General features: G+C 31.7%; 1 protein-coding gene across 1 annotated transcript in view; it reads left to right on the top strand.

Moving 5' to 3' along the window:
• The window catches only part of LOC148833086 (cadherin-10-like), a 51,520-nt gene extending 40,540 nt beyond the window's left edge, over positions 1–10,980 (top strand). The window contains exons 4-11 of the mRNA XM_088919198.1: positions 475–642; positions 2,378–2,565; positions 3,531–3,784; positions 4,767–4,903; positions 5,481–5,602; positions 5,940–6,048; positions 6,324–6,575; positions 9,934–10,980. Coding sequence (XP_088775324.1) covers positions 475–642; positions 2,378–2,565; positions 3,531–3,784; positions 4,767–4,903; positions 5,481–5,602; positions 5,940–6,048; positions 6,324–6,575; positions 9,934–10,424 — 1,721 coding nt within the window. The 3' untranslated portion in view covers positions 10,425–10,980. The remainder of the gene's footprint in view (positions 1–474; positions 643–2,377; positions 2,566–3,530; positions 3,785–4,766; positions 4,904–5,480; positions 5,603–5,939; positions 6,049–6,323; positions 6,576–9,933) is intronic.
• Positions 10,981–26,753: the final 15,773 nt, after the last annotated feature.

Below are 26,753 nucleotides of genomic sequence, written 5' to 3'. Positions count from 1 at the left end.
GTCCTTTTTAACATTAACATATCTTACAATGTGGTGAAACGTATTGTATCAGTAATCAATAACTATTTCATTATTTATTTGTGCTGTTGATTGTCTGTAATTTGGAATTCCATTAATAAAACACTATCACTATAAAGATGACCATTTACAAAGGTTTGGAAATCAGAATTTGATTTTAATTTACTAGAAGTATTAGGACTTTCTCAAATTTGTGCACATGCATTAGCCTAAAGGGTAACACTCTATATTCATGACAGCAACTGACAGTTTTCTCACAACTGAAATTCTTTGAGAACATCTGGGATGAAAAGTACTATTAAAAACAACAATGATTTGTTATCATTATTTTGTGTTAATGTTTTATTGACAATTATTATTTGGCAAAATTTGTTCACAAGTGTAACAAATGCGCTTCAGGCACATTGGAAACAAATCTGTTATAAAAGCCAACATATTGATATTTATTTCAAACAGGTATTATAAGAACAGCTTTACCAAACATGAATAGGGAAAACAAAGAAAATTACCATGTGATGATCCAGGCCAAGGACATGGCTGGACAGATGGGTGGATTATCAGGGACGACAACAGTCAACATCACCCTCACTGATGTGAATGACAGCCCACCAAGGTTCCCCCAGAGTAAGATTACTCAGTCTTTGTTTCTTGTGAAAGTAGATTTAACAACATGCAGTAAGATATAATGTAAAAGCTTTGGAATTAAAGCTGTATAGAACAGATCATTATTAAGTTGTTTGTTTGTTAATTTGTTAATATATTTTCTCTCTTGATACTGAGTGTTCTAAAAATACAACCCACTGAAAACATTATTATGAATAAGGTTTTTCAAAAGATTAATTATTAATATTGTTTATATATTTCAATTTTTACTTTTTATTTGCACTTTACCACCTGTTTGTTTTTTTAGATTCAAAATAAGCTTAAAAATATATATATATATTTTGCATAAAGTACTCATATATACTGCTACTACATATTTCACTGCAAAGCTGTTTAAATAAATGTGAGAATGACAATGCAATTATTCTGAATAAACAGTGTGTTGAAATAATGTAGACACTAGCCTGCTTTGTACTGAGGAACTGAACATCTCTTCAGAAATGCCATTGTTTTAATTTTGTAAACAAATTCCACTGAATTATCACAATACAAAACAAATTGAAATGGTTTCTTTAGTCCTTAAGTTTGCATTATTTGTAAACAGAAAAAAATATTTCCAACAGATCTTTCATATGGACAAGACAATTTATTAAATAATCTCTGAACACAGTTTCGTATCAGGTTGGCTTTACTGATATGACTAAGCAGGTTGCCCCAAAAGATTGATGAAAAAACTCCAAGGACATGCTACATGTAACTACATGTAACAGGGTAGTTATTTTATTTTGCATTGACAGTCTTTGAACATGGAAGTACAACACAATCCATACCAAATCAGATTCTTTAGAAGCCTCAATCTTCATTAATTCAAAACTAAATATAACTAAACTAATAAAATAAGTCTGAACCTACAAAAAAAAGAACAAAATGCTGTACAGAGATGGGAGGCACATTGAGAATCTTAAAACGGGGAGACTGTGCTTTAATATTCATGTTTGAAATGCCATTTATCTAGTGAGTATCTAGAGTTTAATTCTCTCCATTCAGACCAGTGTTATACTATACATACTATAGACTCCTGTCTCCAAATGTCAGTTTTAGCCATTAGTTGTATTTAAAGTATTTTCCATTCACCTAATGGTTTTCCTTCTCCAGCACAGTGCATCACAAAACCCAGGATGACAATGCTGCAGTGTTGATTTAGATGGAATTTATACACAGGTACTCAAGGCTGAACCATTAAATAAAAAGAGGCTAGGGAGGAATGCAGGAAATAACTGTATATTAAAATATACACATTATTATTATATGAACAAACCACAAGGTACGTGATCTCAACCGTACTTATATAGATATACTGTAAAATAATAATGGACCATCAATTAATCTTCCTGTTTTCAATCTACTTCTCATAAGTGGCATAGCTAAAAATAGACTATCTGTAACAAAATAAACATGAAACCTTTTCACAAATTCACTGTGCTGTAGTGCATTATATTGCTAAGTCTCCATTAAAACATGCTAAGTAATAAAAGATTTCAAGAAAAATGCCCTAGAGTAATTCAATAATTACAGTAATAGTAATAAAATCTCAGAATTTCTTAATTATAGAAATAAAATAATTTGTTAAAAATGTACACATTAATGTTTAGTTGTTTTTTCCCCATTACTAACAATAATAAATAAATAAAAATAGAAAAAGTACCAAGTAATTTGGAAATGCACCTCACTATTTCTTTCAACCATTTGCTTCAAGGTTCCTACCATCTCAGCACATCAGAATCTGCAGAAATTGGAGCAACAGTTGGCAGGATTAAAGCGAATGATGCTGATGTTGGAGAGAATGCTGACATTCAATATAACATCATTGGTGGGGACGGACAGGATATGTTTAAAATTGTCACTGACAGATCAACACAGGAAGGTGTTATAACTGTGAAAAGGGTAAATCTTTTATATTTCATTAGCATTAGCCATTATGTTTAAAATATATGTTTTTACACGTTTCCCTTGTCCCCAGACTACTTTTTCTCAGCTATAGTTATGCATAGACAGAGAGAGGAAAAAAGATGTACAGAGAAGGTAATCTTCTAAATTGAACATATCATGTCCTATTAACTTTACAAAGGTGCTTAATTCAGTACGCTGTCAAGAGGTACTTATTCCCTCTTGTATTGTGTAATGCATCCATGTAATTTTTAAAATCTAGCTATAACTATTCCTTTCACTGTTGAGTCTGCCTTTTCATAACTACCCATAAATCATGCAGATCACTGGAGAATAAGGAAAGAGGAATATTTATTAACCACTTTGGATTAAAGATCCAGATTGAATATTTTAAAGCATAATTGATGTTTAAGGTATTTCTGCACAACCATTCTGCTTTTTCACAGTAGTCTGTATTCATTTTTTTTAAATCATTACATTAAATAAAAGTAAAAAAAAGAAAAAGTTCACTTCAAAGAATCATCAAATTAAAAGGATCATAACGTTACTTCATGCCTGAAAAGCAGTAACAAATAAGCATAACACAGCACCAAGTACAATAGGCCAAAGTTACACTGTCATTTCCATTTTATTTGCTTATTTAGAATATTGAAATTGATAGAAACCAAGACCACATATGAGAGTATTCATCTTAATGCAGATGATATAATTTTAGAATTCCCAATTACTGTTAATGGTACATTAAGTGTTAGCAAAAGCAGAACACTAAATCACTTAATATGCCTTTGTTCCTTTTGTTTGTTTGCTTGTTTTGATTCTGCAGTGGCAATGTCATTTCACACTGTTTTGGTTACCAGATGTTTTTGTGTTGTGTGTGTTCCAACCTTAATTTCTGAAATGTGGCAAATGTTCAGCCTCTGTTTACTGAAACAAACACCTTGTTTATTATTTTCTATTTATAGCAGTTGGATTTTGAAAATAAACGGATATACCTTTTAAAAGTGGAGGCTGTTAATACTCATCTTGATCATCGGTTCCTTCATCTTGGTCCCTTTAAAGATACAGCAACTGTGAAGATCTCATTGCAGGACATGGATGAGCCCCCAGTTTTTAGTAAATCCTTCTACGTATTTGAAGTGCATGAAGATGCTGCCCCTGGTAGTTTCATAGGAGCAATTACAGCCTATGACCCAGATGCTGCTAATCACCCAGTAAAGTAAGGAAAGTTTCTAATTACATTTTAGTGTTATTCTTAAATAGACTACTAACCTACCAGACTGATCATTACAGATGATCAGTTTACTGAACTACATTACTTTTTCTCTGTGAGCTCATTTCTCTTTTAAATGATTGTTGTTTATAAAGTGATTAATAATCCGTTATAATTCCAAAGTCAGAAACAGAATAGTCAAAGTAATAAATGATCCTGAACAAAAAATATTTTTAACTAGGTTTAGGTTTAAATTCAAGGTTGTTTCAGTTGTTCCAAGGAAAACGTGACTGTGAATAGCAGTAAGAGCAGTAATCACACTGCTGAGTATTCCTATGTATGCACATTTACAGTACCTGTAATCCATATGGGCAAACTTTGCTGAGGGAAAGGCTGAGGGAATTTGGGATTTGTTTTACTTCACTGAGCCAAAGCAAACTTTAATGCCATAGTTCAGATATAATAAGTAATGGTAGAATAATCCAATAATTATTTTAAAATATTATATGAATTGTGTTTTTACAAAGTAGTTCAGCACACCTGAAGAAGGCTCCACGCCCGAAACGTCGTGTTTTCCTTCTTCTCTTTTCAGCATGGAATAAACGTATTACTTGTTCCTAAGTGTTTACAAATGTCCATTTATATCTTTTAAAAATGCCTAGATCATAGAGAGATTATCAGAGCTGAACTTAAATTCATTAAATATAATTGGCTGTGAAATAATCTGTGGCAAAATAAAAATGAGACATTCCATATTGGTAGTATAACCAATTGGTAGTTATATTGGATTACAAAAAAACTCATGGAAATATTAGTGCATAGTTTAAAAAGAGAATGACTCTACTATTTTTAACATATGGTTGATTGACTATTGTCTGTTTGCAAGAAAATAACCATATCATTATATGTATTACAATATCAAAATATCAAGGAATGTCAAAAATGAACTTACAATAAGACATCATAAAATTGATTCTTTGTTTTGCAGGTACTCTATTGACAGACATACAGATTTGGACAGATTGTTTGATATTGACTCTGGAAATGGTTCAATTTCGACATTACAACATTTGGATCGTGAAATGTCAAAGTGGCAAAATATATCCATTGTTGCCACTGAAATAAGTAAGTTTAATGAAATTAAACTTTATTTTTCACCTTTAATTTACAGTAGTTATTCAACAAGTATACTGTAGGTAAATTCATGCTTTAGAAGGGTTTGAAGGTTTGCACATTTGATATGGGATGGCGATGTGTAAGATACATATGATTTTTTAAGAATTAAATAACCATATAGGCAAGTAGATGTGCAACACTTGTGAAAGCTTTTTCAAAATGTTTTTTGAGAAAAGCATGTTTTAATATAAATGTTTTGTCTGTTGTCTGCTGAACTTGTTGTGAACTTTATAAACATCAATCATAATTTTTGCTGTGACTTCTTTTACCTTTATGAAGCAAACCAACCTTGTGCCAGATTAGGTTCTTAGTGAAGCTTGTGAATCCAGATGCAGTAGGTTCTTGGTGGCTGCAACCTTTATTAGGACATTCCTTATACCTGATGCATGATCATAAAGTTAAAAAAATCATGACTTTCAAAGGGTGATGGAATAAGTATTGGCACCATTTCAATTAACTATCAAATTGTCAAGTAATGGAATAAAATTACCTATGCTGAGACATTTAATCACATATCTTGTTTCAGATAATCCCAGACTGACCAGCCGTGTTCCAGTTTTTATTAAGGTTTTGGATGTCAATGACAATGCTCCAGAATTTGCTATGTTTTATGAAACCTTTGTTTGTGAAAATGTAAAATCTGGACAGGTGAATGCCTTGTTGATTTTATTAATCTGACTAGGATAAATATATTAAGCAATGATTTTTTAAATAAATTAAATGATTTTTCATTGTAAGCCAATCACATTGTAAAGCTGCAATATACAGTATGTCCACTTAAATATTTGCATAATAAATGAATTTGGAAAGCATTCTTTGACACACAATACATTCTACAGCTAATTGTGGGTGTTGTGCAAAAATGTTATGCAAACACTGAATACATATTGATTAAACAATCCAGATATATGTGCAGTAAGGAAAATCATATTAAAGTTTTCTATTTGCATAGATTGATTTAACAAGTCTTCTGTTTTATTTACAGTTGATACAGACTATAAGTGCTGTTGACTCAGATGAACCTCTCATTGGCCACAAATTTGCCTTCAGTCTCAGTACCACTAATCCCAACTTTACAATTTTTGACAATGAAGGTAAATTTAACTGGTATATATATATCAACACCAATAATGCTCGATTACTGATGCTGTCCTCCAGTTATTAATTTCACCAAAACTCATGAGAATGTATGAAATATAACTCTTAGTTATAATGTACTTTGTTATGTCTAATTATATTTTTCAATTATAAGCAGGACCAAAAAAAATCCACATGAATTTGAATTTTGAATTTTCGTTAAACTGTTATTACAAGAGTGCTGTATTATGTGACATTTTGCTGACTGTGCAATTATTCAAATTATTTCTAGATAACACAGCTAGAATTCTGACAAGAAGAAGTGGATTTAGTCGACGTGAAATGAGTTATTACCTTCTGCCTGTTGTTATATCTGACAATGACTATCCTATCCAGAGTAGCACAAGTACATTGACTATCCGAGTGTGTGCATGTGACAGCAGAGGCAACATGCAATCCTGCAATGCTGAAGCTCTGATGCTGCCTGCTGGTCTCAGCACTGGGGCCTTAGTTGCTATCCTGCTCTGCATCATTATTCTTCTCAGTAAGTATTTGCCTAGTTGCATTATAGCCCTATCATTATAACCTTTAATAATGTGTAACCTCCTACACACGTTACTCTTGGGTCCCGAAACAAGATGGTTACATAACAAAAAAGATCAGTTTCTTAAGGCCATGGATTAAATGAAGCTTAACTATTAAGTTTTATAAACCTATTATGATACTGATGACCATTTTATCCAAGGCAATTTTAGTATTATGCTTAATAGCATATTATAATCTCATGTATTATTAAGAGTAATTCAGCACTGACTAGGAATGCTTACAATAAGAGGAAGCTTTTCAACATTTGGTACAACAGAGTTGTTTATTTAATGATTGACATTGATTAGAATTTAAAATAAGAAGCAATACACAGGTGATATACAATATATAAGTTCAGTTTAGAATCATTTAAGGTTGCTTGAAACAAAGGACTGACTAACTCAGCTAGCAGTCCAGATTCTCAAGATCTCAATCACACAGTCAAATTATCTGAAGACAAAATAAGGACAAAAGATTTTGGATATTTATAAAGTATTCTTGCATAATGAATGATAATGATTACTCCTGCCGATACTCCCTATCCTGATTTTCAAAGTTGCAGGTAAATTAGGAGAAAATAGCTAGTAATATTAAGGCAGAACAATCTGTTTCACTCATTAATTGTCACATCTTGAAATAAGTATATAACAGAAAAAATAGCTCTGAAAGAATTGCCTTTAAAATAGTGACAGTTATTTGTCTTAAGTATCTTGCCAGAAAAAAAGGCATCTGCTAAGGAAATATTATATACAATAACATGTACAAAACTAACCATATACAATAAGTTTTCCATTAGAAAGCAATTAGCATTTAAATAAAGATTACAACTTTGTAAATTAAATACTGTTGTCTAACTATCCTTTACAAAGACAAATAAAATAAAAAGACAGTGCTATATTATGCTGTTTCTGTTGTTTTTCACACATTAAAGTCATTATCTTCTGTTAATAAAGAATTAATGCAATTGGAATTACTCTTCTGAGACGTTATTCATAGACCATTAATACATCTCTTTCAACAGTCTCTCAAGTCAAAGCTAGTAGTCATTCAGACTAAAGATGGATTACTTTGAAAAATAATCATTTGAGACCAAAGCATTTTAGTCTACATGTACTGTATTTATGCAACGTTAAGTAAATGGCAATTAGAACTAAATTAGGTGGTCATAACAGTATGATTCTAGGGGATATTCACCATGGATTTTACACACATAAGACAATATAAATAAGAAAAGCCAAATATTATGATAGTTTAAACTGTAGATTATACAGTAAATCAAGTGAATGCATGCACTAGTAAGACGGATGTATTTTTATGTGCAATTTTGACCATTATAATTCAAAACACATACAGTATTGCTGCTTTGGAAAATGTCTAGAGAACAACATGCAGATTACTGTTCTCAAAGGAATAACAAGCTGACAAGTTAGAGAACTAAAGATTTTCGGTCCTGAACAGAGACCAGAACAAGGGAGTCTGATTTATGTATTCACAATCCTTAACCTTAAATCCTACTAATCAAGTCAACCCATAAGGTTTCTTCAGATTTAACATGAAACACGAACACGAACATGAGGACTCAACTGCAAAGTATGATTTAAGGGCAATTTTTAACTTCTGACTCTCAAAGTGACTGAGGGATTACATGATCATAGGTCACGATCATCCTAGAAATAGATAAGATCATTAATTGTGTGATTGCATCAAATGGACAATATTTCAAAATAATAGAAATAACAAACACGTTAAAGAATATAACTAGTAAAAATATATATTTTAACAGAGGTATTTATTCTCCAAACTGAATCAATTTATTGATAATGTAAGTCCTGGTTGCATATTATCACAGTTATTTTTTTTACTGATTAAACAGTAAAAATGTCCTTCTCAGACTGGAGTTGGACTAAATTCCAGCAGCGGTATCAGTGCCTTATTATGAAAGTGTTTTTATGAATAGCTACTGATGGTATACTGATTACTAAATTAGCTTTCAGATCAGTTCCACTTCAGTGCCTTGATTAACATGTTGCACTTTTGGACAGAAACCATTTTAGTCAATTATTTGATGACACCCATGGTTTCTACAGGGCCCTAATATTAATGTAAGATCTTTATAATTCTAAAAGGAGAGAATTAAGTGTTCTTGTGAAGCACAGTTTGAGCCAAATTGTTAATCATGTAAAATCTAAATAAATTAAAACGATGAATGGTTTGCACTAAATTTCTGATAACACAAATGGAGTTAACACAAATAAGCAGGCTTGACCATCCAATCCATAATCTCTGCTAATTTAGTAACAGCAGCTGCCTATCACCTTCTGACACTTGTCAGACTGAATATGTATAATGGAAAAAATTAAGTGAAACACAACTTGAACCAAATTGCATTTACCAAAAAAAAAAAAAACAAGTAAATAAAAGTCTGAAAAACCCACATTAATCTTTGGGTAACTCACAGAAAACTGGCACATACACTCAACCTGAATCTTCAATTTGTAATTTCTAATTATTTCACAGAGCAGCAAACAGTTGTCTTGAAGACCTTTACCTGTCTTCAGCCTTATCTGAATTGAGGAAAAAAGAAAATTAACCATGTAAAACACTACTAGGGTGTAGTTGCCATAGTTTTTGACAGTTTCATTTTAGTGTGATTTTACAGGCTTGAAAAATGTATGACCCTGTGTGTCTCAAAAGAACTATCTAACAGTTATATGCTGGTAGTCTTGCTTGACTCCTTGAAGATTGATCTTATTTACCTCTTTTTATCATCTACAGGAGTCTATTCATCTGTATCAGCAGCACATCTCACAATAGGATACTGGTGATCTAACACAGACTCTGCTGCTCTGCTGTTCATAGGCTGCATTAGTTCAGTATAGAAAAGAATGGTGGTTCTGGTGGAATACCAGGACAAATTCACATCGCAGAAACAAATACCCAAATTTGTAGTTTTTCATTAAACTCCAGTGCACTCTGGAAATGCATGCTTCCTAACTTCCTAACTGTGGCTTTTCTAAAATTATTCCACATCATTAATTGAATTCTAAACACAATATGTCTTTAATAACTAAGATTCTCAGAATTGATACAAATATAAGCTGGTCTTTCAATTATATTTGTCAGAGAATACCAATAATTTATTTGAGGTTATTTTTAAAGGAAAATCATTTTGCTGATTCCTTAACATTAACACAAACCTGCAAGCTGTTCCACAAATTTTTAGTTGCAAGCTGATTGTTTCCCATTTGAGAATTCATGAGTTTCCTAAACTTTATGCACAGGTTTTGAAGTATATTCTTGTGTTTTTGTTTTTGCAGTTATAGTGGTTCTGTTTGCAGCCCTGAGGAGGCAAAAGAAAAAGGAGCCTCTGATCATCTCCAAAGAGGATGTCAGAGACAACATTGTCAGCTATAACGATGAAGGGGGTGGAGAAGAGGACACCCAGGCCTTTGATATTGGGACTCTGAGAAATCCTGAAGTGATGGATGCTAACAAGCTACGAAGAGATATAATCCCAGAAATGTTATTTCCTTTCCGTCGGACATCTCCTATTAAGGATAATGCAGATGTCAGAGACTTTATTAACAGTAGGCTACAAGACAATGATATGGATCCAACAGCTCCTCCTTATGATTCACTTGCTACTTATGCTTTTGAAGGAAATGGATCTATAGCAGAGTCATTAAGCTCACTTGAGTCAGCTGCAACAGATGGTGACCAAGATTATGATTACCTAAGTAACTGGGGACCTCAGTTCAAAAAACTAGCAGACATGTATATAGGAAAAGACACTGACAAAGAGACTTAGCTCTGAACAGCAAGATTTAACAGCTGCCCTGTGAAAAAACAACAGAAAAACTCTTCTGACTCTAAAATCCGTGGAGACTTGAATATTGTTTTACAAAATTTAATTTTTTTTTCACTTTCTGCTTTTTTTTATTTTCCTTTTTTGTAATTGGTGAAGATGCCTTTCACAATTTAGGACTTTGTGAAATAGGTGTGGACAATGTGTTTTATATCTAAGACAAGAATGATAGTAGTATTGTTTACGATCTGTGTTTATGAAAAAAAATCTAATCTTCTACTTAAGAGTGGATTTAAAAATTGAACTGTAAAACCTGTTTTAAGATGATTGATCTATTTAATTATTTCCTGTTTTATAAACAATGTAAATGTGAAAGGTTGGTAAGGTTTTAATGTCAAAAACTGTGATTTAGGTTTATCAACTAGACGTATACAATGTCATGAGGATGTGTATCCTATAGAATTATTGTCATATACTACACATATGTTGTCTGAATGCTAAGTTATATTGTTTTATATTTATATTTTTATATTTATTTTAATAAAAAATTGTACACATACATATGGTTTATGTTTTTTATTAGCTACAAAGTAATGTTTTATTGTCAATAATGACAACCTTGTTTTTATCAGGCTTCCAAGGAGTGGAAGTGAAAGTATTTTAATGACGGAAAAAAAATTGTTGTCTGCAAATTGAAAACCATTTCAAAATCACACTACACAAAGGGAATTAAGACCTGAAAAAAAATCCTAAAAAAGTACTGCATTAGAAAGTTGCAGAGCTGTAACTCTAGTAGCAATGGAATGAAAATCTGAGGAAATGGCAATGTTATTTGTCTATGGTGTTGATAGAAAGAAGTTCAAAAGGGGGACAATTCTACGCTTGCACTTCTGTTCTCTTATGTACATTATACTCACCTTCCCTCCACCCCATCTTCCCCCCTCCATCCGTCTCCCTGGTTCATTCCTCACAATTCTAGTTTTTTTTCTGGCACGTCTGACCACAAGTCTATGTCATTTCATCAGTGAGATGATTAATAATACCAAATATTAAAATGTAAAGTACAATGTCTCTTAATACTCATGCTTCTATCTCATTTTAATTAAACTGTATGTTGTAAACATTTATTAAGGTAATTATATGACTTATGTATTTTAATTAACCTTAGTCATTTCACTATATGTTGCATTAAAAAAAAAGAAATATAGAGTATAACAGGGCACTCTATACAATATTCTGTTAGCTATAAGTGAAACAAACATTCAGCCTAAATTCTGTCCTGACCTTTTCCATTAATTATTACAGGGAAAACCTCCCACTTTAAGCAGATGGGCAAATTTTACCCACATTCCTGAATCCTCCATATTTACATTCTTCTTTATGGGAAAAATACATCATTTCTATATGTAACTTTTTGGTTCCTAACCATGATATATACAGTAACAAGAAACACCTGTATCATGGAGGAAGAAAGGGTACTGGTTTCAACAATGTTGCTGGTAAGCTTGTTCCAGACTCCCACAAAACAAAGTCAATTGACTTCAAACCTAGTATGTATTATTGTAGTTAGTTACAATTGACATCTGATGCAGTGACTGTTTACTGTACATGCTCCCTGTGTAAACCTGGATGGCTATCAGACTGATTTTGCCAACAACCCAAACTGTCTCTGTCTATGGAACAATTGAATGATTGAAACGTAGGTGATTTCATGAATAACTTAATATACTTTTGAACTTGGCAGTTCAAGACTCCACCCAAACTTACTTCAGATGTTGCATTACAGGTAGTAGTAACGTGAAATATTAGCATTGAATCATTGCAAGCTTGATGAAATGAAACCCATGACATCGAAACATGATTAATCAAAACATGTTTGACTAGTTAATTCCAGGTAAGTCTTGATTTTGTGACAAGACACTTTAAATAATGTGATAAGAATGATATGTGAACCAAGAAGTAGCTAATTGCTGTGTTTGTCTAAAAATTAAAACTGACTTTTGACAAACCTATGCAGTACAGTAGTATGACCTACAAAAACCTATAATCTTGGAAACTGAAACTTCCAACTGAATTTAAAATTTAAAGAAAATTTAATTTTCTTAATTTAAAGTTTTTGTTTTGTCAGGAGCAAAAAGTCATAGTGCCTTTATTTGGAACTCATTGCATTCATATTGTAAGTTTGACATTCAGGCCTATACCCTGATGTAGAAAATTTAATAAAGCATAATTAAAGTAAACATGATGCAGAGAAGACATCTTCTATTGTGGGTGCATTTCTATACATTTATAATCAAACATTGAGTGTATTTTTTAAGTGTAGTTTCTTATTCTCATTTCATGCATATACTGACCACTCCAAAATACATAACACCAGTTAAATGAAATTGTTTGATTTATACCTTTTATATGGTAAAATACATGACTAATTGGAAAAATTGACTATTTCTAATATTACTGGAAATGGAAAAGTAATCATAAATAATTTCTATTTAAATTTACAGACTTCAAGAAATGTTCTTTGTATATCCTACAGAGATATTATACAGAAATATAAGACTAAACTGCTTATGAGATAAGCTTGTCTGAAATACACATACAGTAGCATTGAGAAAGAAATCATTACATCACCATGCCCACTTTCTCTATATTGTTACTCTGGAAAGCACTTTTGAATGAAATCTAATCAGGTGTCAGTGAAGCGAAACAGAATGGAAAATATCAGATGCAGTTTGGTGGGTTGTAAATTGGATGTAGCAGTTGGAATGTATTTTTCTGGAGTGAGAATTTCGGAAAACCTTTACTTACCTTAGTCAAAAATTTGGAGGCAGTAAATAAAAAAAACTCACAAGAACAAAGCTTTTTGTTTGCTAAATTCTTATATGTATAATCATGGTACATGCGATTAATTTGAGAGTATTTAAATTACTTCCTCAGAATTAACCTTTCACATTTTTATTTTGAACTACGTCCAAAACAATACCTTGCAGTGACAAATTACTGGCATTTTTTAAATTATTCCCATTCCTTTAATTAACAAAAAGTGATTCTATACACAGATGTGAAATACTGGTATGTGGCTTTAGGAGATAGTTTAATACAAAGTAAATAAAATACACTTGTTTTGAATGTTTCTGCTTTACAGAAAGTTTTGTTGTTTTTCTTTCAATGATGCTCAAATTTTTTACTGTCTATTCTTGCTCAGAACAGATTGTAAATGTAATGTAGATCTAACTTTAAAAAGCCAATAAATGCACTATTTATTTCGACGTTATTAATAACGTTATAAACATGTACTGTATATATTTACAATAACATTTAACATTACATCATATATTTAATAACTGTAAAAATAAAAAGTAAATATAACATTAATTTTCAATTATTATTATACAATCAGTTTATTTATTGCATTTGTTCAACAACTTTTGATAGTCAAAACATATTTGATATTATTGCAATGTCTACAAATCTTTGGCATAGTAAAATAAAATAAAACTTTATTAAATTATAAATATAGAAAAAGAACTAAAAAAAATAATATTAATAGTCTTTAAATATAGTGTTATTTTGTCCTCTAACTTCTGCTGGACAATTCACTTTCTGCTTTGCAAGTTTGTTGAACTAAAGTGTCAGTTTCACTTTGTGTTATCACAAAATAGCATTTCCCTCATATGGATATGCTATGCACTGAACCTAGCAACCACAAAATTCTCAAACAAAACGATACTGAAAATTAATTTTAGAGAGAATGGCAAACAACTGGAACCACGAGGGTATACCATGTAGTGGATAGGTCAGTTAGACCACTTCTTCAGGTTCAATATTATTTCTTAACAATTCTAAAGTGTTTAGAAGATTACTTTTTTGGCATTGTAGACTTAATACCACTATTGCTTTGAGGTAGTTCTCTCTGTTGTACATTTTGTTACTATCATGGGCCTTGTATCTCATTCATGTATGGCAATGGTTCAGTTCACCAGGCCATTTCAGTTTTCTAATAAATGCAAACTTCATTGTCCTATGAACTTTTGGTGGCATACTGCATTGAAAAAAGTGAAGTTCTCAATTGTTTTGATTATATATTAGAAATGATTTGTCACATGCAATTCACCCATATGAAAGTCTGAGCACGATTTATGCAGACATGAGCAAAATAAAAAAAAAATAAACTAGCAGTTTTTAACTTTATACAGCAAAAGCTGATCTGTTATTTTCAGTCTCATGACCCATCTTTCTGTTTTTTCCATGCCATCAGCTGCTTTAGCAGTCATGCTTAACTCTGTTCTGCTCACAATGTCACTATAATCTCACGATCACTACACTTTTCTGCACATATGATAAGCAATCGCCAAATAGAGCAGTTATACTGTACTGTACGTTTCTGTTTTTGTTATAGTGCAGACTAATTATAGATTATAAGAAGTAGTTTTTTATATCTTACCATATAAAGGTACAATGTACTGGTCAAAACCATAGCAGACGACATTTTATATATACACAGGGTTACAAACAGGCAGCAGAAACAAACCATAAAACACTGTATTTGAAAATTATTCACATGTTTAGGCTATCATTGTCTATTATACATAGGGCACATTGTTAAAAGTATAATTATTATGAAATAATGCAATACACTAGGAAAATATAATTTAGACTGTTGTCTATAATTTTAGTTATCATGTTCTAAAATATATTGCTGCTCTAGAATCAGTCCAGAGGAGATCAAACAGATACATTTCCAGGGTTGTCCTATATTAACTGGTTAAAACAACAGAATAATTTTAGCCACAGACAGAGTATATTATAAGGTCAAGTTGTAGTTGCAGTTGTATTAAAAAAACTTTGTATGCTCACTACAATGAAGTCTCCAATGTGGGATAAAGATTGTAAACCACAACACCTCAACTTCTGCTGGGTATTTGAAAAAATGTTTTAAAGGCATTATTCGAAAAATAAGTACAATATATTATTAATTATTCAATACTATAAATCGCCTTTTGTAATTTTGACATATTTGAGAATTTTGACCTTTGGTTGACATTTGATTGAGGCCTGTATGACAGCTTCATTCAAGAAACACCTGGATGAGACCAATAAATATCTATCAAATAGGACAGATGGGTTGAATGGCATCCTCTCCTTTGTAACATTTGAAAGAGCAGATCAAGTTAAACATCTTGAATATGAAATATGAATCACAAATTCATGTTCAGAAAAGATGTTTCAACTGTATCATCAGGACAGAAAAATAAAACCTGAACTAGATTTCTTAAAAAACAGTCTAAATCATTAAATGACTTTTTGTATAATTTTCTTGATGAAGAAGCAATATTGAATTAAAGGGGTAATAATATTTATTTGGCAATTTATTTCTTAGAATTCTATATCAAGTGCTGAAAAATTCTGCTTATAACAGTTCTACAAATGTGTGTGGTTTTCTCAATTAAATAACACTTACTATGTCCTACTGTATGTAACACAGATATTACAAAAGTATTACAATAGTTATTTATGTTTGTTTCATGTTAAAGTGTAGATCAAGAATAAATACAAAAACACAACAGCTCAAATAGGATATTAGACCTAATGGGCAAATGGAAATTTCAGCTAAGTTTGATATGTGTGATATAATATCATTAGGATATAATCTGGTACCTATATAAAATTAAAAAAATAATATATTTTGGCATGTAACATGACCTTTAAAGTCTGCCCAAACTAGTCTTAGAGAAATAAAAAAGTCAATGAGATGGATATGACTTTAAATGATGGCAACATAGATAGGGAAAAAAAAGAACTGAAAATCTCAAGCCAGAATTTTGTCACGAGTCAAGCAGATGAAAGATATCAAATCAACCTTTAATGAGCAAGTCAGACAGAGGTTCATAACTGCAGTCTTACAAGTAGCATGAAATGAAGTATCCATCAGAGCAGTGTGATGTGTATGTTTGAGCAGCAGAGCATTAAGTCTTACAGTACATCACAGACATACACTCATAGCACAGACGTTGTCAGCATAAACAGGAATAAAAGACTCCTCTTAGGTAATAATAAAACAGCCAGAAAGAGTGCAAACCTTTGCCAAAATGTGTGTCAAGTTGCCAGATGAATAAGAAAAATTAAATATTATAGCTATAGAACACATTGCTCTGAAGTATTTGAATATATAGTACTGTATAATGTGACAATTCCAAACTCAGAATACAATCTAGATTAAACACATATATTAGAAGGAACAAAAAAAGGTTTATTCCATGCTGAAAAGAGAAGAAAAGAAACACAATGTTACGGCTGTGGAGCCTTCACCTGAAACACGTGTTTCTTAACAGCAATAGTGTCTAGTGTCATTTTACTTTTTAGTAACATTATATGATGGATTTCAGCTTCCTCTGTTTACATTTTTCTTTTGGAGGCTTCATACAAACTTATAGTAGATGTTACTTTCTGAAAATAAGTGATTGAAATTTAGCATTTTGGATTATTTTGCTCTATTCAACAAGAATACATTTACTAACTGCTCGGTTATCCATTATTTCATCTTCTCATTTGAGGCAGTCACAACAGTGACTGGATCATTCTTACTGAGACAACTAAGACAGCCTTCTTGGGAAATGTACAGAACTATGTGTACAATGTACAGGTATAAAAGTATTCAAGAAGGAAGACAGCAGACAGAGAGGCAGGTGTGTGTGAGGGCTCATTCTTTAACAGACCAGACTGCTAAACATGTTCAGGTAATTTGAGAACTTGTTTTCTTATTTAGAATAGGGATAACATTTTCCATTTGCATAGCATCAATTTTATGGGGTGATTTAATCCTGCATAGAATGGTTTTGATTCTTTAATTTTTATAAGAAACAGGTTCCCTTTGTTTTTCTATATTTTTTTTCAGGTCCTGGTTCTGTAAAAGGCGGGGCCCTATTACTCACACGTTTACTCATATCTGTAAAAAACATTGGATAATGTTGTGTGTTTGTAATATTTGTAAATATTTATTTGTTTTGTAAATGTATCGCCTGGTTAATAACTATATTAGCTCAAAGTGCTGTGTGCCAGAAAAACTAAGATATCATGTGACCATAAGAATTCTGCTCTCTATTCCCTGACACATATAGGCTATGTAATTGTAGTACAAGGCTACTAAATCTCAATAGCAATGGGATTTTTGACTAGTAGCATTATTTGAGATAAAATGGTTTTCTCCATTGCAAAATTTATCAACATTAATTCCTTCTGGAACCTATTCATTTGAATTATAAACCCAGATTGGGATCTGTTTTAGGGAGTGGGAGTTATTATACACTTACGGTATATGCTAATTTGTACTGAGCATCAAAACAGAATGTACAGTATTATTTTATTTATGTAAATCCATTTTTTAGAAAAAATATATAGAGATTTGAGATACAGATTAAATTTTTATGTCATTATGATATGATCATTTGTGACTGACTGTGATAAACTCCAGTTAGTTTGAGTGTGGCATAATCACTAAATCACCTCATTAGTAAGGGTGTTAATTAAACACAGAAGGTGAGATTATTTAAATTGGTGAATGTGAGCCTCATGAAAAACACTTAATAAAAACAAAAGAAAACAATCAATATGCCCAAATAAAAAAGTATATATTTGTGACATGGGTACAGAGCCTTACTCACCACCTTCCGATGATGTGTCATGTTTTTGTTTTAAATTTAAAATGATGTATACTGTACAGAACATTTTTAATTATTATTTTTAATGTTATTATTTTGAATGATAAATACTGAACACATTTAAGAAAGAGGTTAAGATACAGAAAAACTTACAACAACAAAAAATCACCCCTTCGCTATGGCAAACCTAAATTAGTTGGAATATACATAAATATTTTAGCTATTACTATACTGCAACACTTGGGTCACTGACTAAAATACACATGAAACTCTTATTTTAGTTTTTAACTGCACACTGTAATAGTACAGTATTAAAATATCATTGGGGAGTACATGAATATTGATATGTTTGTACAAATATTCAGAAACTGACCTGGTGAATAGTATTTCAGAAATGAGTTTAGGAGGCAAAAATACAATAATGTATATAGCATAAATTTATGGTCTATATGGAAGAAAAATATTTTGGCTGATGGGTTAAACATACGTTGTGTATCTACCACACCCCGATGTGGTATGATGGCTATGATGTGTTTCTGTACTGTTCCTTGGCAATCATTAACCCACAACTTACCTACTGTAGGTATACTAAGGTAAACTTTACAATTGTTTCTGCACAAGGGATCCCCCACATCTCACCAAATATCCTCTATCTTTGAAGCTAGAAGTATTTACTCTGCCAATGTCATAAACGTTTCTAAAATCCAAGAGGCACTCCTCAGTCACCTAAAGCTGTACCAATGTGTATTTAATATCTGTGTTTTAGTGCTTATGATAATTTTAGTGGCAGTAATAACTATTAGTTGTCACATTCCAACTCTAACATTTTAGAAGTAAAGAAACCTGGATCCACAGGAAATAACAAAAAAATAATTCAGTCATAGCCATTTACTGTAGATGCCCAATAAGAATGGTTTGAAATAAATAGATTTATTATATAATAAATTCATGGATTAAGATATATCTCCCTATGAATTTCATTCAAGAGTATAAATTTATTATCTAACATACTTAGTGCTGCAGAAAGAAAGTAAATAATAGATTTATGTCATTCAGAATCATATTAACCACATTAAATGTAATGCTTGTTATCTGCTACTGTGTAATTTGTTATGATTAATAATCTCTATTTTGAATAGGGATTATTTAAATAAATGTAATAAATTATAAATAAAACAAATTTAGTATAACCTATTTTAGCATCTATTTTAATACCGTTATGTATTTAAAAAAACCTTCAGAAGAGTAAGATTATTACCTGGCCTAATCCTCTACTACAGAATGTGCAAGTAAAGGGTCAAAAGGGGAATGAAAAAATCACCTTTAAATATATGTTCTTAAACCCCTCAACTACACTAATCTGATCTTCACACTGTAGCTGTCAAAGTGATATATGAGGATAAGAAGGAAGCTGTGCTGAAGACGAAAGAGATGATACCAGACTTGTGTTTCAGACATGAGATGGGCTCTATAATTAATGGTTTCTAGAAGAACATTTCAGAAAACTTAGTGAGCCAAGGTGATAACAAATAAAGAACATCTTCACTTGGGAGTATCTGCATATAGTATCTTTAAAAGCTTTAAATTGTACACTATTAAAACAAAAATGTTTCTCTTGAAGAAAATGATGCAGGTAAATAAATTGTTCTGTTGTGATTAGAAATAAATTTACTGACATTAAATTGTATTTTAAAATTTCAAATATAAAAGTTAAAAACAGTGATATGAATTTCATTTTATAAAAAAACGTACACCTTAAATGATTTTAGCACCTCCATTGTTCTACATTCATAAACAATTTTTGAGAACTGTTAATATATAAAGTCAAATGACCCTTTTACCCTCTTAAGTAACCATCTTTTAATCATATTAGTTTTAATTTTCTATTTTAATCACAGGTGTACTGTATATGGATCACTACTTTCTGTATTTGTGTATGTACAGATGCAGCCATTCAAAGTTCGCGGTACAAACCTGTACCGCATGCATCTACGCGGTACGTGATTGGCTGGCCAAAATGACCAACAGGGGCACTCGTGGTGCATTGGTCGGTAGTGAAAAGATTTAATCATTTAATCTCTTTACTGTGCACATTTTAATCCGCTTAGTATTGAATATTTATATGGAATTTTACAACTAAAGGGAAATTTTAGTAGCTGAGCATAAAAAGAATAAGAGCATAACGCATCTGAAGGTCATAAACAATATTAATTTAGGAACATAAACATATTATGTAAACTGTATATTGCTGATATTGGTATTTTAAAGAAAAAATACACACCAGTATTCCATTTCTCCCTAAACATTTTAAGCATCAAAGTCTTACATGTGGTTATTTCGGAAACGTTTTTACTTGCTCCTTCTAACCATGTTACTGTACGTTTATATACAGTACTTTGTGAGAAAAGTGATAGTTTTAAGCTTTTCTGCGAATACGCTCAATATCGGAGTAAACAAAAGTATACTTTTAGAATTTGATTAATAGGGAATATAATATGGAATCGTGTATCTAAAGAAATTAATAATGATATAATTATATTAATGTACTGTAGCACAAACAGTAGTATACACACATCTCTGTTGATATGTGTATGGCTGTTTCAGTAATTGCCACATGTTGGTGTCGTGATGGCTTAAGTGAGTGACTGACTTATAAGTGTGAGGTTGGGTGTTCAAATCCAGCTATTGCCACAAGTTTTCTTGCTATACAGCTTCATTCCATATTATATTCCCTATTAATCAAATTCTAAAAGTATGCTTTTGTTTACTCCAATAGCGAGCGTATTCGCAGAAAAGGTTAAAATATCACTTTTCTCACAAAGTATATAAACAATGTGGTTAGAAGGAGCACGTAAAAACGTTTCCTAAATAATAATTAAATTCTGAAAAGTGTGAGTACCTTTTACTGTGATAACGAGCGCAAGTATTCCTGGAAAATGGTAATCACTTAACTTTGAATGTTTTGTGATATTTAGAAAGACTAACAAATTCAATATATTGTCAATAATATTTATTGTCAGTAATAATATCAGTAGTTTTAAATTATTCATTGTTATTAATAAATGACTTAGCTTCGAACATGTTGTGATATTTAGAAATATAAAAAATGTCAATATAATGCCAATAATGTTTTCTATTTTAGTTTTTCAAAGAAATGTTTATTTGTTAAAAGAAAACTCATGGCAATAGCTGGATTTAAACAGCCACCCTCAGGGTTATAAGTCAATCACTTAAGCCATCACGCCACTAATGCAATCACATGACAAGCAGTGAAACAGCCATCCACATATCAATAGAAAGTCTTATACTACTGTTTGTGCAACAGTACATGAATATAATTATATATATGTTCCTAAATTAAGGTGGGTAGCTGCGTCAGCATGTATAGGCTGCAAAGGAACAAGTAATAGGTTTGTTCCATGCTGAAAAAAAGAAGAAAGAGAACACAACCTTTCGGCCGTGAAGCCCACCTGAAGAAGGCTCCACGGCCAAAACGCTGTGTTTTCTTTCTTCTTTTTTTCAGCATGGAATAAACCTATTACTTGTTTCGTTGTTCCTAAATTAATATCATTTAAGAGCATGTGAAAGGCATGGTAAATCAGAGATTCTCAAAACTTACCTTGTATGATTGGAAACGAATACGTGATTGGATCAACGAAATGCTGTGGGATTACTTTTTTTCAATTAAAAAATAAAGTCTTTTCGTTTACAAAGACGGTTACAAAAAAATGTGGACCAGGGTAATACTTTGAGTTTACAGCTTGTCCAAGGTCATTCATTATTAATACTATTAGTAATATCTTCGGTAAAGACTTTGATGCTTAAAATATTTCTGCATAATTAAAATATTTATGATAAAGGTGGTAGGTTGTGTACTTTTGTCCAACTGAGCAATCTTGCTTTCATAAAATATACTAACTTTATAATGTATAATGATTAACATGCTGTAATACACAGTTTAAATTTAAAACTCTAAAGACTATACAACTTTAATTCTTAATTGAATAAAGATTGTCCCTCAGCAGTGATCGGGATTCCAAACCAGGTGTTTTCTGGTGACAACTCAAATGCTATATAGGAAAGGTTAAGCTTTATTAGCTCCACCTGGCAGTTTTACAACCTGATTCTGGATACTATTAACATGATCTAATTTGCATATGGTATATTGCGGGACGCCCACCGCGTTGTACCGCAGTGTACCCCGCTCGTTTTGAATGGCTGCATCTGTATGTGTGTCAAGGTGTGAGAACAGAAAACTTAAATGTTTTTAAAGATTTGTAATTTATTTGTATGTTAACTTTCACATTTTTACCTTCTTTTTCTGCTTTATTATTTTTAAAAATATAGCTACATGTATTAAAATCAAACTTTAAAGTTCTTAATATTTTATTTTTTTCATATTTAATCAAATTCTTTAAACACTTATTCTTGTCTCAACAGCCTCTGATATGATGGCTAAGATGATTGCTGTACATTTTTGATGGAGCACAGTTATTACATACAGGACATTAATATGGTTTTTACTGAATTTCAGAACATGACTTCTTAAAGGATAGCCTTTATATATAATGCCTCCCATCCACCTAGTACACTTGTCAGGGTCACAGCAAGTTGGAGCCTATCCTGAAATCATAAGTTGTAAGGTAGGACTGTAAGCACACAACTGGTTTCTCCCCTGAATGCTACACCAATCCAACACAAGGTCATGGAGAATGACAATTTATATTAGTCAATCAAATTTAGTCAGCAGGGCTTTGAGAGTTGTAAAGAAAAAAAGAAAAAAAAATACCTGGCAGAAACTCATGCCAACAAGAAGATGCAAACTCTACTCACAGTGATGGCTGAGGCAGGATTTAAACCCAGGACCTTGGAGAAGTCAGGGTGCAGCACTAATCACCACACCACTGTATTGACCACACACTACAATAGCTTTAAAGTATAGTGATACTTTAAAGACTGAAAGAAGCAATATGATATACATGTACTGCTGTAATATGCCATATATGCCAATATAATATTAATAATACCTGGCTAGAAGATGTTCTGGCCCAGAGGGTGTTACATTTAATTATTTGTTTATTTGTTTATTGTTTATTTGTATATCTTTAAGTTATACATAAGTTATTATCTTTACTTTTCTGCAGCTTTGTTGAAAAAATGTACTAGCAATTAACTTGGCTGGAATTCTCAAATATGTATCATAACAAATATACATACTGTACAGTATATGTACTTTAATACTTTACACAAAATAATGGAACACACATGCAGTACATGATCTAACAGCTTTGAAAATACTGTATATACTATTTTGTTGTTGTTTTTAATTTGTATGTAATAACATAAAATAATGTTTTAATAATGTTATAATGAAAATAATGTTTTCCCTGTCATCCTTAGAGAGAAATCAATAAAGACTTATTTTAAAAATGTAATAAATTTCTAGCTTGTTGTATTCCGGTATACCATATGCTATCTATGATTTCTACAGAACAGCTATAATCACAGTGACAGTGCACAGCAAGAATTTCACAATAGACTAAATTTAATTCTCACTTGATCCAAATAATATTTTAGCAGAGAGCTGTTGCGCAGTGCATAACAACAAGTAGGTTTTTCAGAACATGAGTATTTTGTAAAAAATATTTTTTGTTATGAGAATATGATCCAAAAATGTGATATTTGTCATTTGCTATATCGCAGCAAATTATGTATTACTGCATAACAAATTGTAATTTATCTTCAATTGTTCACACATTTTAATTTCCCAGTTCCTCTCATGAAATTCTGATATCCTTTAGTAATTTACAGTGTATGTATGTTTTATTCAGAATATTCCATTGTCATTACAAACTGTAGAAAAGGCATTATACAAGCACACAAATGATATACTGCTGTGTTGAAGAATGTGCTTATATTATTATGAAATAACCAGATATTATTTGCAACCATTTTTGCAAGGAGAGACGTGAGTAATCCTGAGAAGAAGGTACTGTACATTATTCTGTAATAACCAATAATTAATTTCCTGATAGTTTTCTATTTAGTATACCCATGATTTAAAATTATCCAGATCTAAAATTTTAAAACCATTACATAGGAGAAAGTTGTGATTTTTAAAAAAATATGAATATAAAAGGAGGCATTATGCATTCTATTGATAACAATTGCAACCAACAGTCATTGTTGATTTTTATTGGTTCTAAGTACTTTATATATTGATTCAGTTCTGTGAAATTTTGGGTTCACACCACTAATACCATGTGCCTTCTTTAGTGTCATCACAGTAGGGATGTACTGTAGTTAAACAATGTTCTCTGTCAATGGTCAAGAAATAAAAGTTAAATTTGGTATATAGCAATCATTTCATGTTAGTTACTATACATACTGTACATACTGTTGCATACAGTACATTTCAAGGCAACAGTCAGCTAGAGAATAAGAATCCCCAAGAAATTTATAAAGGAAGAAGTTAAAAATAAAGAACCTGAAATAGAGATCCAAAGGGATTTTATTAATAGATAAACGTCTTAAAAACAATCACACGGTAAAACAAAATGTCAAAGATCGAGGTACAATATAATGCATATATTGCAGTTTAATGCTAGCAACATAGCAAGAGTCACTGAAGATTGCACCCATGGACTGTAAAATAGCTCAATGTAATGTGGTCACCATCCACTAGAAGGATGACAAAACTGACCAATGTGATTACGGACAAATAAGAATGACTAAAATTATATATGATATTGAACAGTTACATTAAAACAGCTTTACTTCAATGATGACTTTTTAAGAAATAGCCTTTGTGAAGTTAAAAAATCATCATATGCTTAGTTGCTAGTTGTAACAAATATATGGGAAAGTAATATTGTCACCTTACATTAAATAACTGAAGCATCATGTCCACATTATTGTTTATTCTAAACAAAATATATACCAAAATATACATTTATGGATGTAATGTCAATCCATGTTAAAGAGCAATACATTCTAAAATGTATAATCTATACTGTAAATGGAAAATTACACAGTAACTCCATTAAAAGGTCATTTAATGTTCCATCCATTTTACTGCTTCTTCCAATTCAGGGTTGCAGGTGCAAGGCAGGGTACACTCACAATGGGACACCAGTCTATCCCAGGGCAGACACAGAGACTCAAACATAGATATGCACAAACGCACACGTACGGGCCAATTTTCCTGGAAGCCAATTAACCTACCTTCTAAGTTTTTGGACTGTGGGAGGAAACTGGAGCACCTGGAGGAAATCCAGTGTTTAAACTCATTCTAAAACAAAGGTTGCTGAGTTGAAACAAAATGCCATTATGGTTGGTTTATCATGCTGAATTGTTAAAATGTTAAATGAATAAACTGCAAAGAAACTTGATTAACGCAACTTACTTTATCATGTAAGGCCTGGAAGCTGACTCAGGTAGACCTGAAAGGTAAGAAATGGCATAATGTGAACAAAAACTAAATTGCTGAAATAGTCTGTTTTCTGTATTTGAATAACATTTTGATATGCACCATGAAATGTAAAATACCTTTCTTGTCAGAATGTTCTTTTAATCCTTAAAATAGCTTTCACAGCATCTGACAGGATTATCCACTTGACTGCTGTTCAAAACGTACATGGTATCATGATGTTCCAGACTGTGCCAAAATATAACACGCATTCTTGATTTTTAATACTGTAATATCTGAATTAGTATATATTACTTTATTTGACCTTAACATAGTTAGTTAAAATGTTGGTATACCATGATTGTTTCTCAGTAAAATTTATTCACAACAAAATGCGAGCTCAGATGAAATGACTTTAGTTTCTTCAAACAGCTTCCTAAATTGTTTTAAGAACTTAGTTTCACCACTTAACATTTTAGCAAACAGTAAAAGATCTATTTCTTCAGGGTGTAGCAGGTTTGATACAATATTTACCATCACTAGCATTTTGGCCTGGATTATAACCAACAGCATAAACTTAAACATTTACATACAGTCTTTTTTTTCTGCCCAATTGACTCAGAGCACCTGATTTTTTACTGAAGTATGAAGTTTCTCAATTTCATAAAATAGTCAAAATCACTGTACCTCAAAGAGGCACTAGAACATTAAACTAATTTTAGCCCATAATGTCCGGTTTTCAACCTTCACTATCACATTTCATTTCACACATCAAAACACTTGAAAATTCAACTGAATTTAAACCTTAATGCTCAGTATCTGATCTTCATTTTAATAAGCACAACAACATATCTTGTCACTTTACCAAGCACCAGATCTTTAAAAGCAACCATTGATTCCCCCCATTCCACATCACTAACCCTTTTAACAGATCCTGTTAGGCCAGAGACACTGTTCTATAATTGAAAATTGCACCCCTGACAAAGCAGTAGATGGTTTGTAGTTTTCACTTTCATCTCACACTCTGAGGCAGACTATCAGCTGATGTTAAGATACAGGAAGTATTTGCAAAAACCCATCAGGTCCTAACACATCCCACTACTCCAGATTCAACCCTTAAACAGTCTACAGTCCCTTGTTCCTCTTCAGTGCACTTCATCTTTATTAAGTCTGGCAAAAGATCTGCCAAATGACCACCTATCCAGCACCTGACTTAAGGTGTATTTTCTCGAATATCAGCTAAATCCATTACTAATAAGAACTTCC

Source organism: Atractosteus spatula, chromosome 6 (genome assembly GCF_055471065.1).
Source record: "Atractosteus spatula isolate fAtrSpa1 chromosome 6, fAtrSpa1.hap1, whole genome shotgun sequence".
Lineage (NCBI taxonomy): Eukaryota > Metazoa > Chordata > Actinopteri > Semionotiformes > Lepisosteidae > Atractosteus > Atractosteus spatula.
This window is presented reverse-complemented; position numbering and strand designations above follow the sequence as displayed.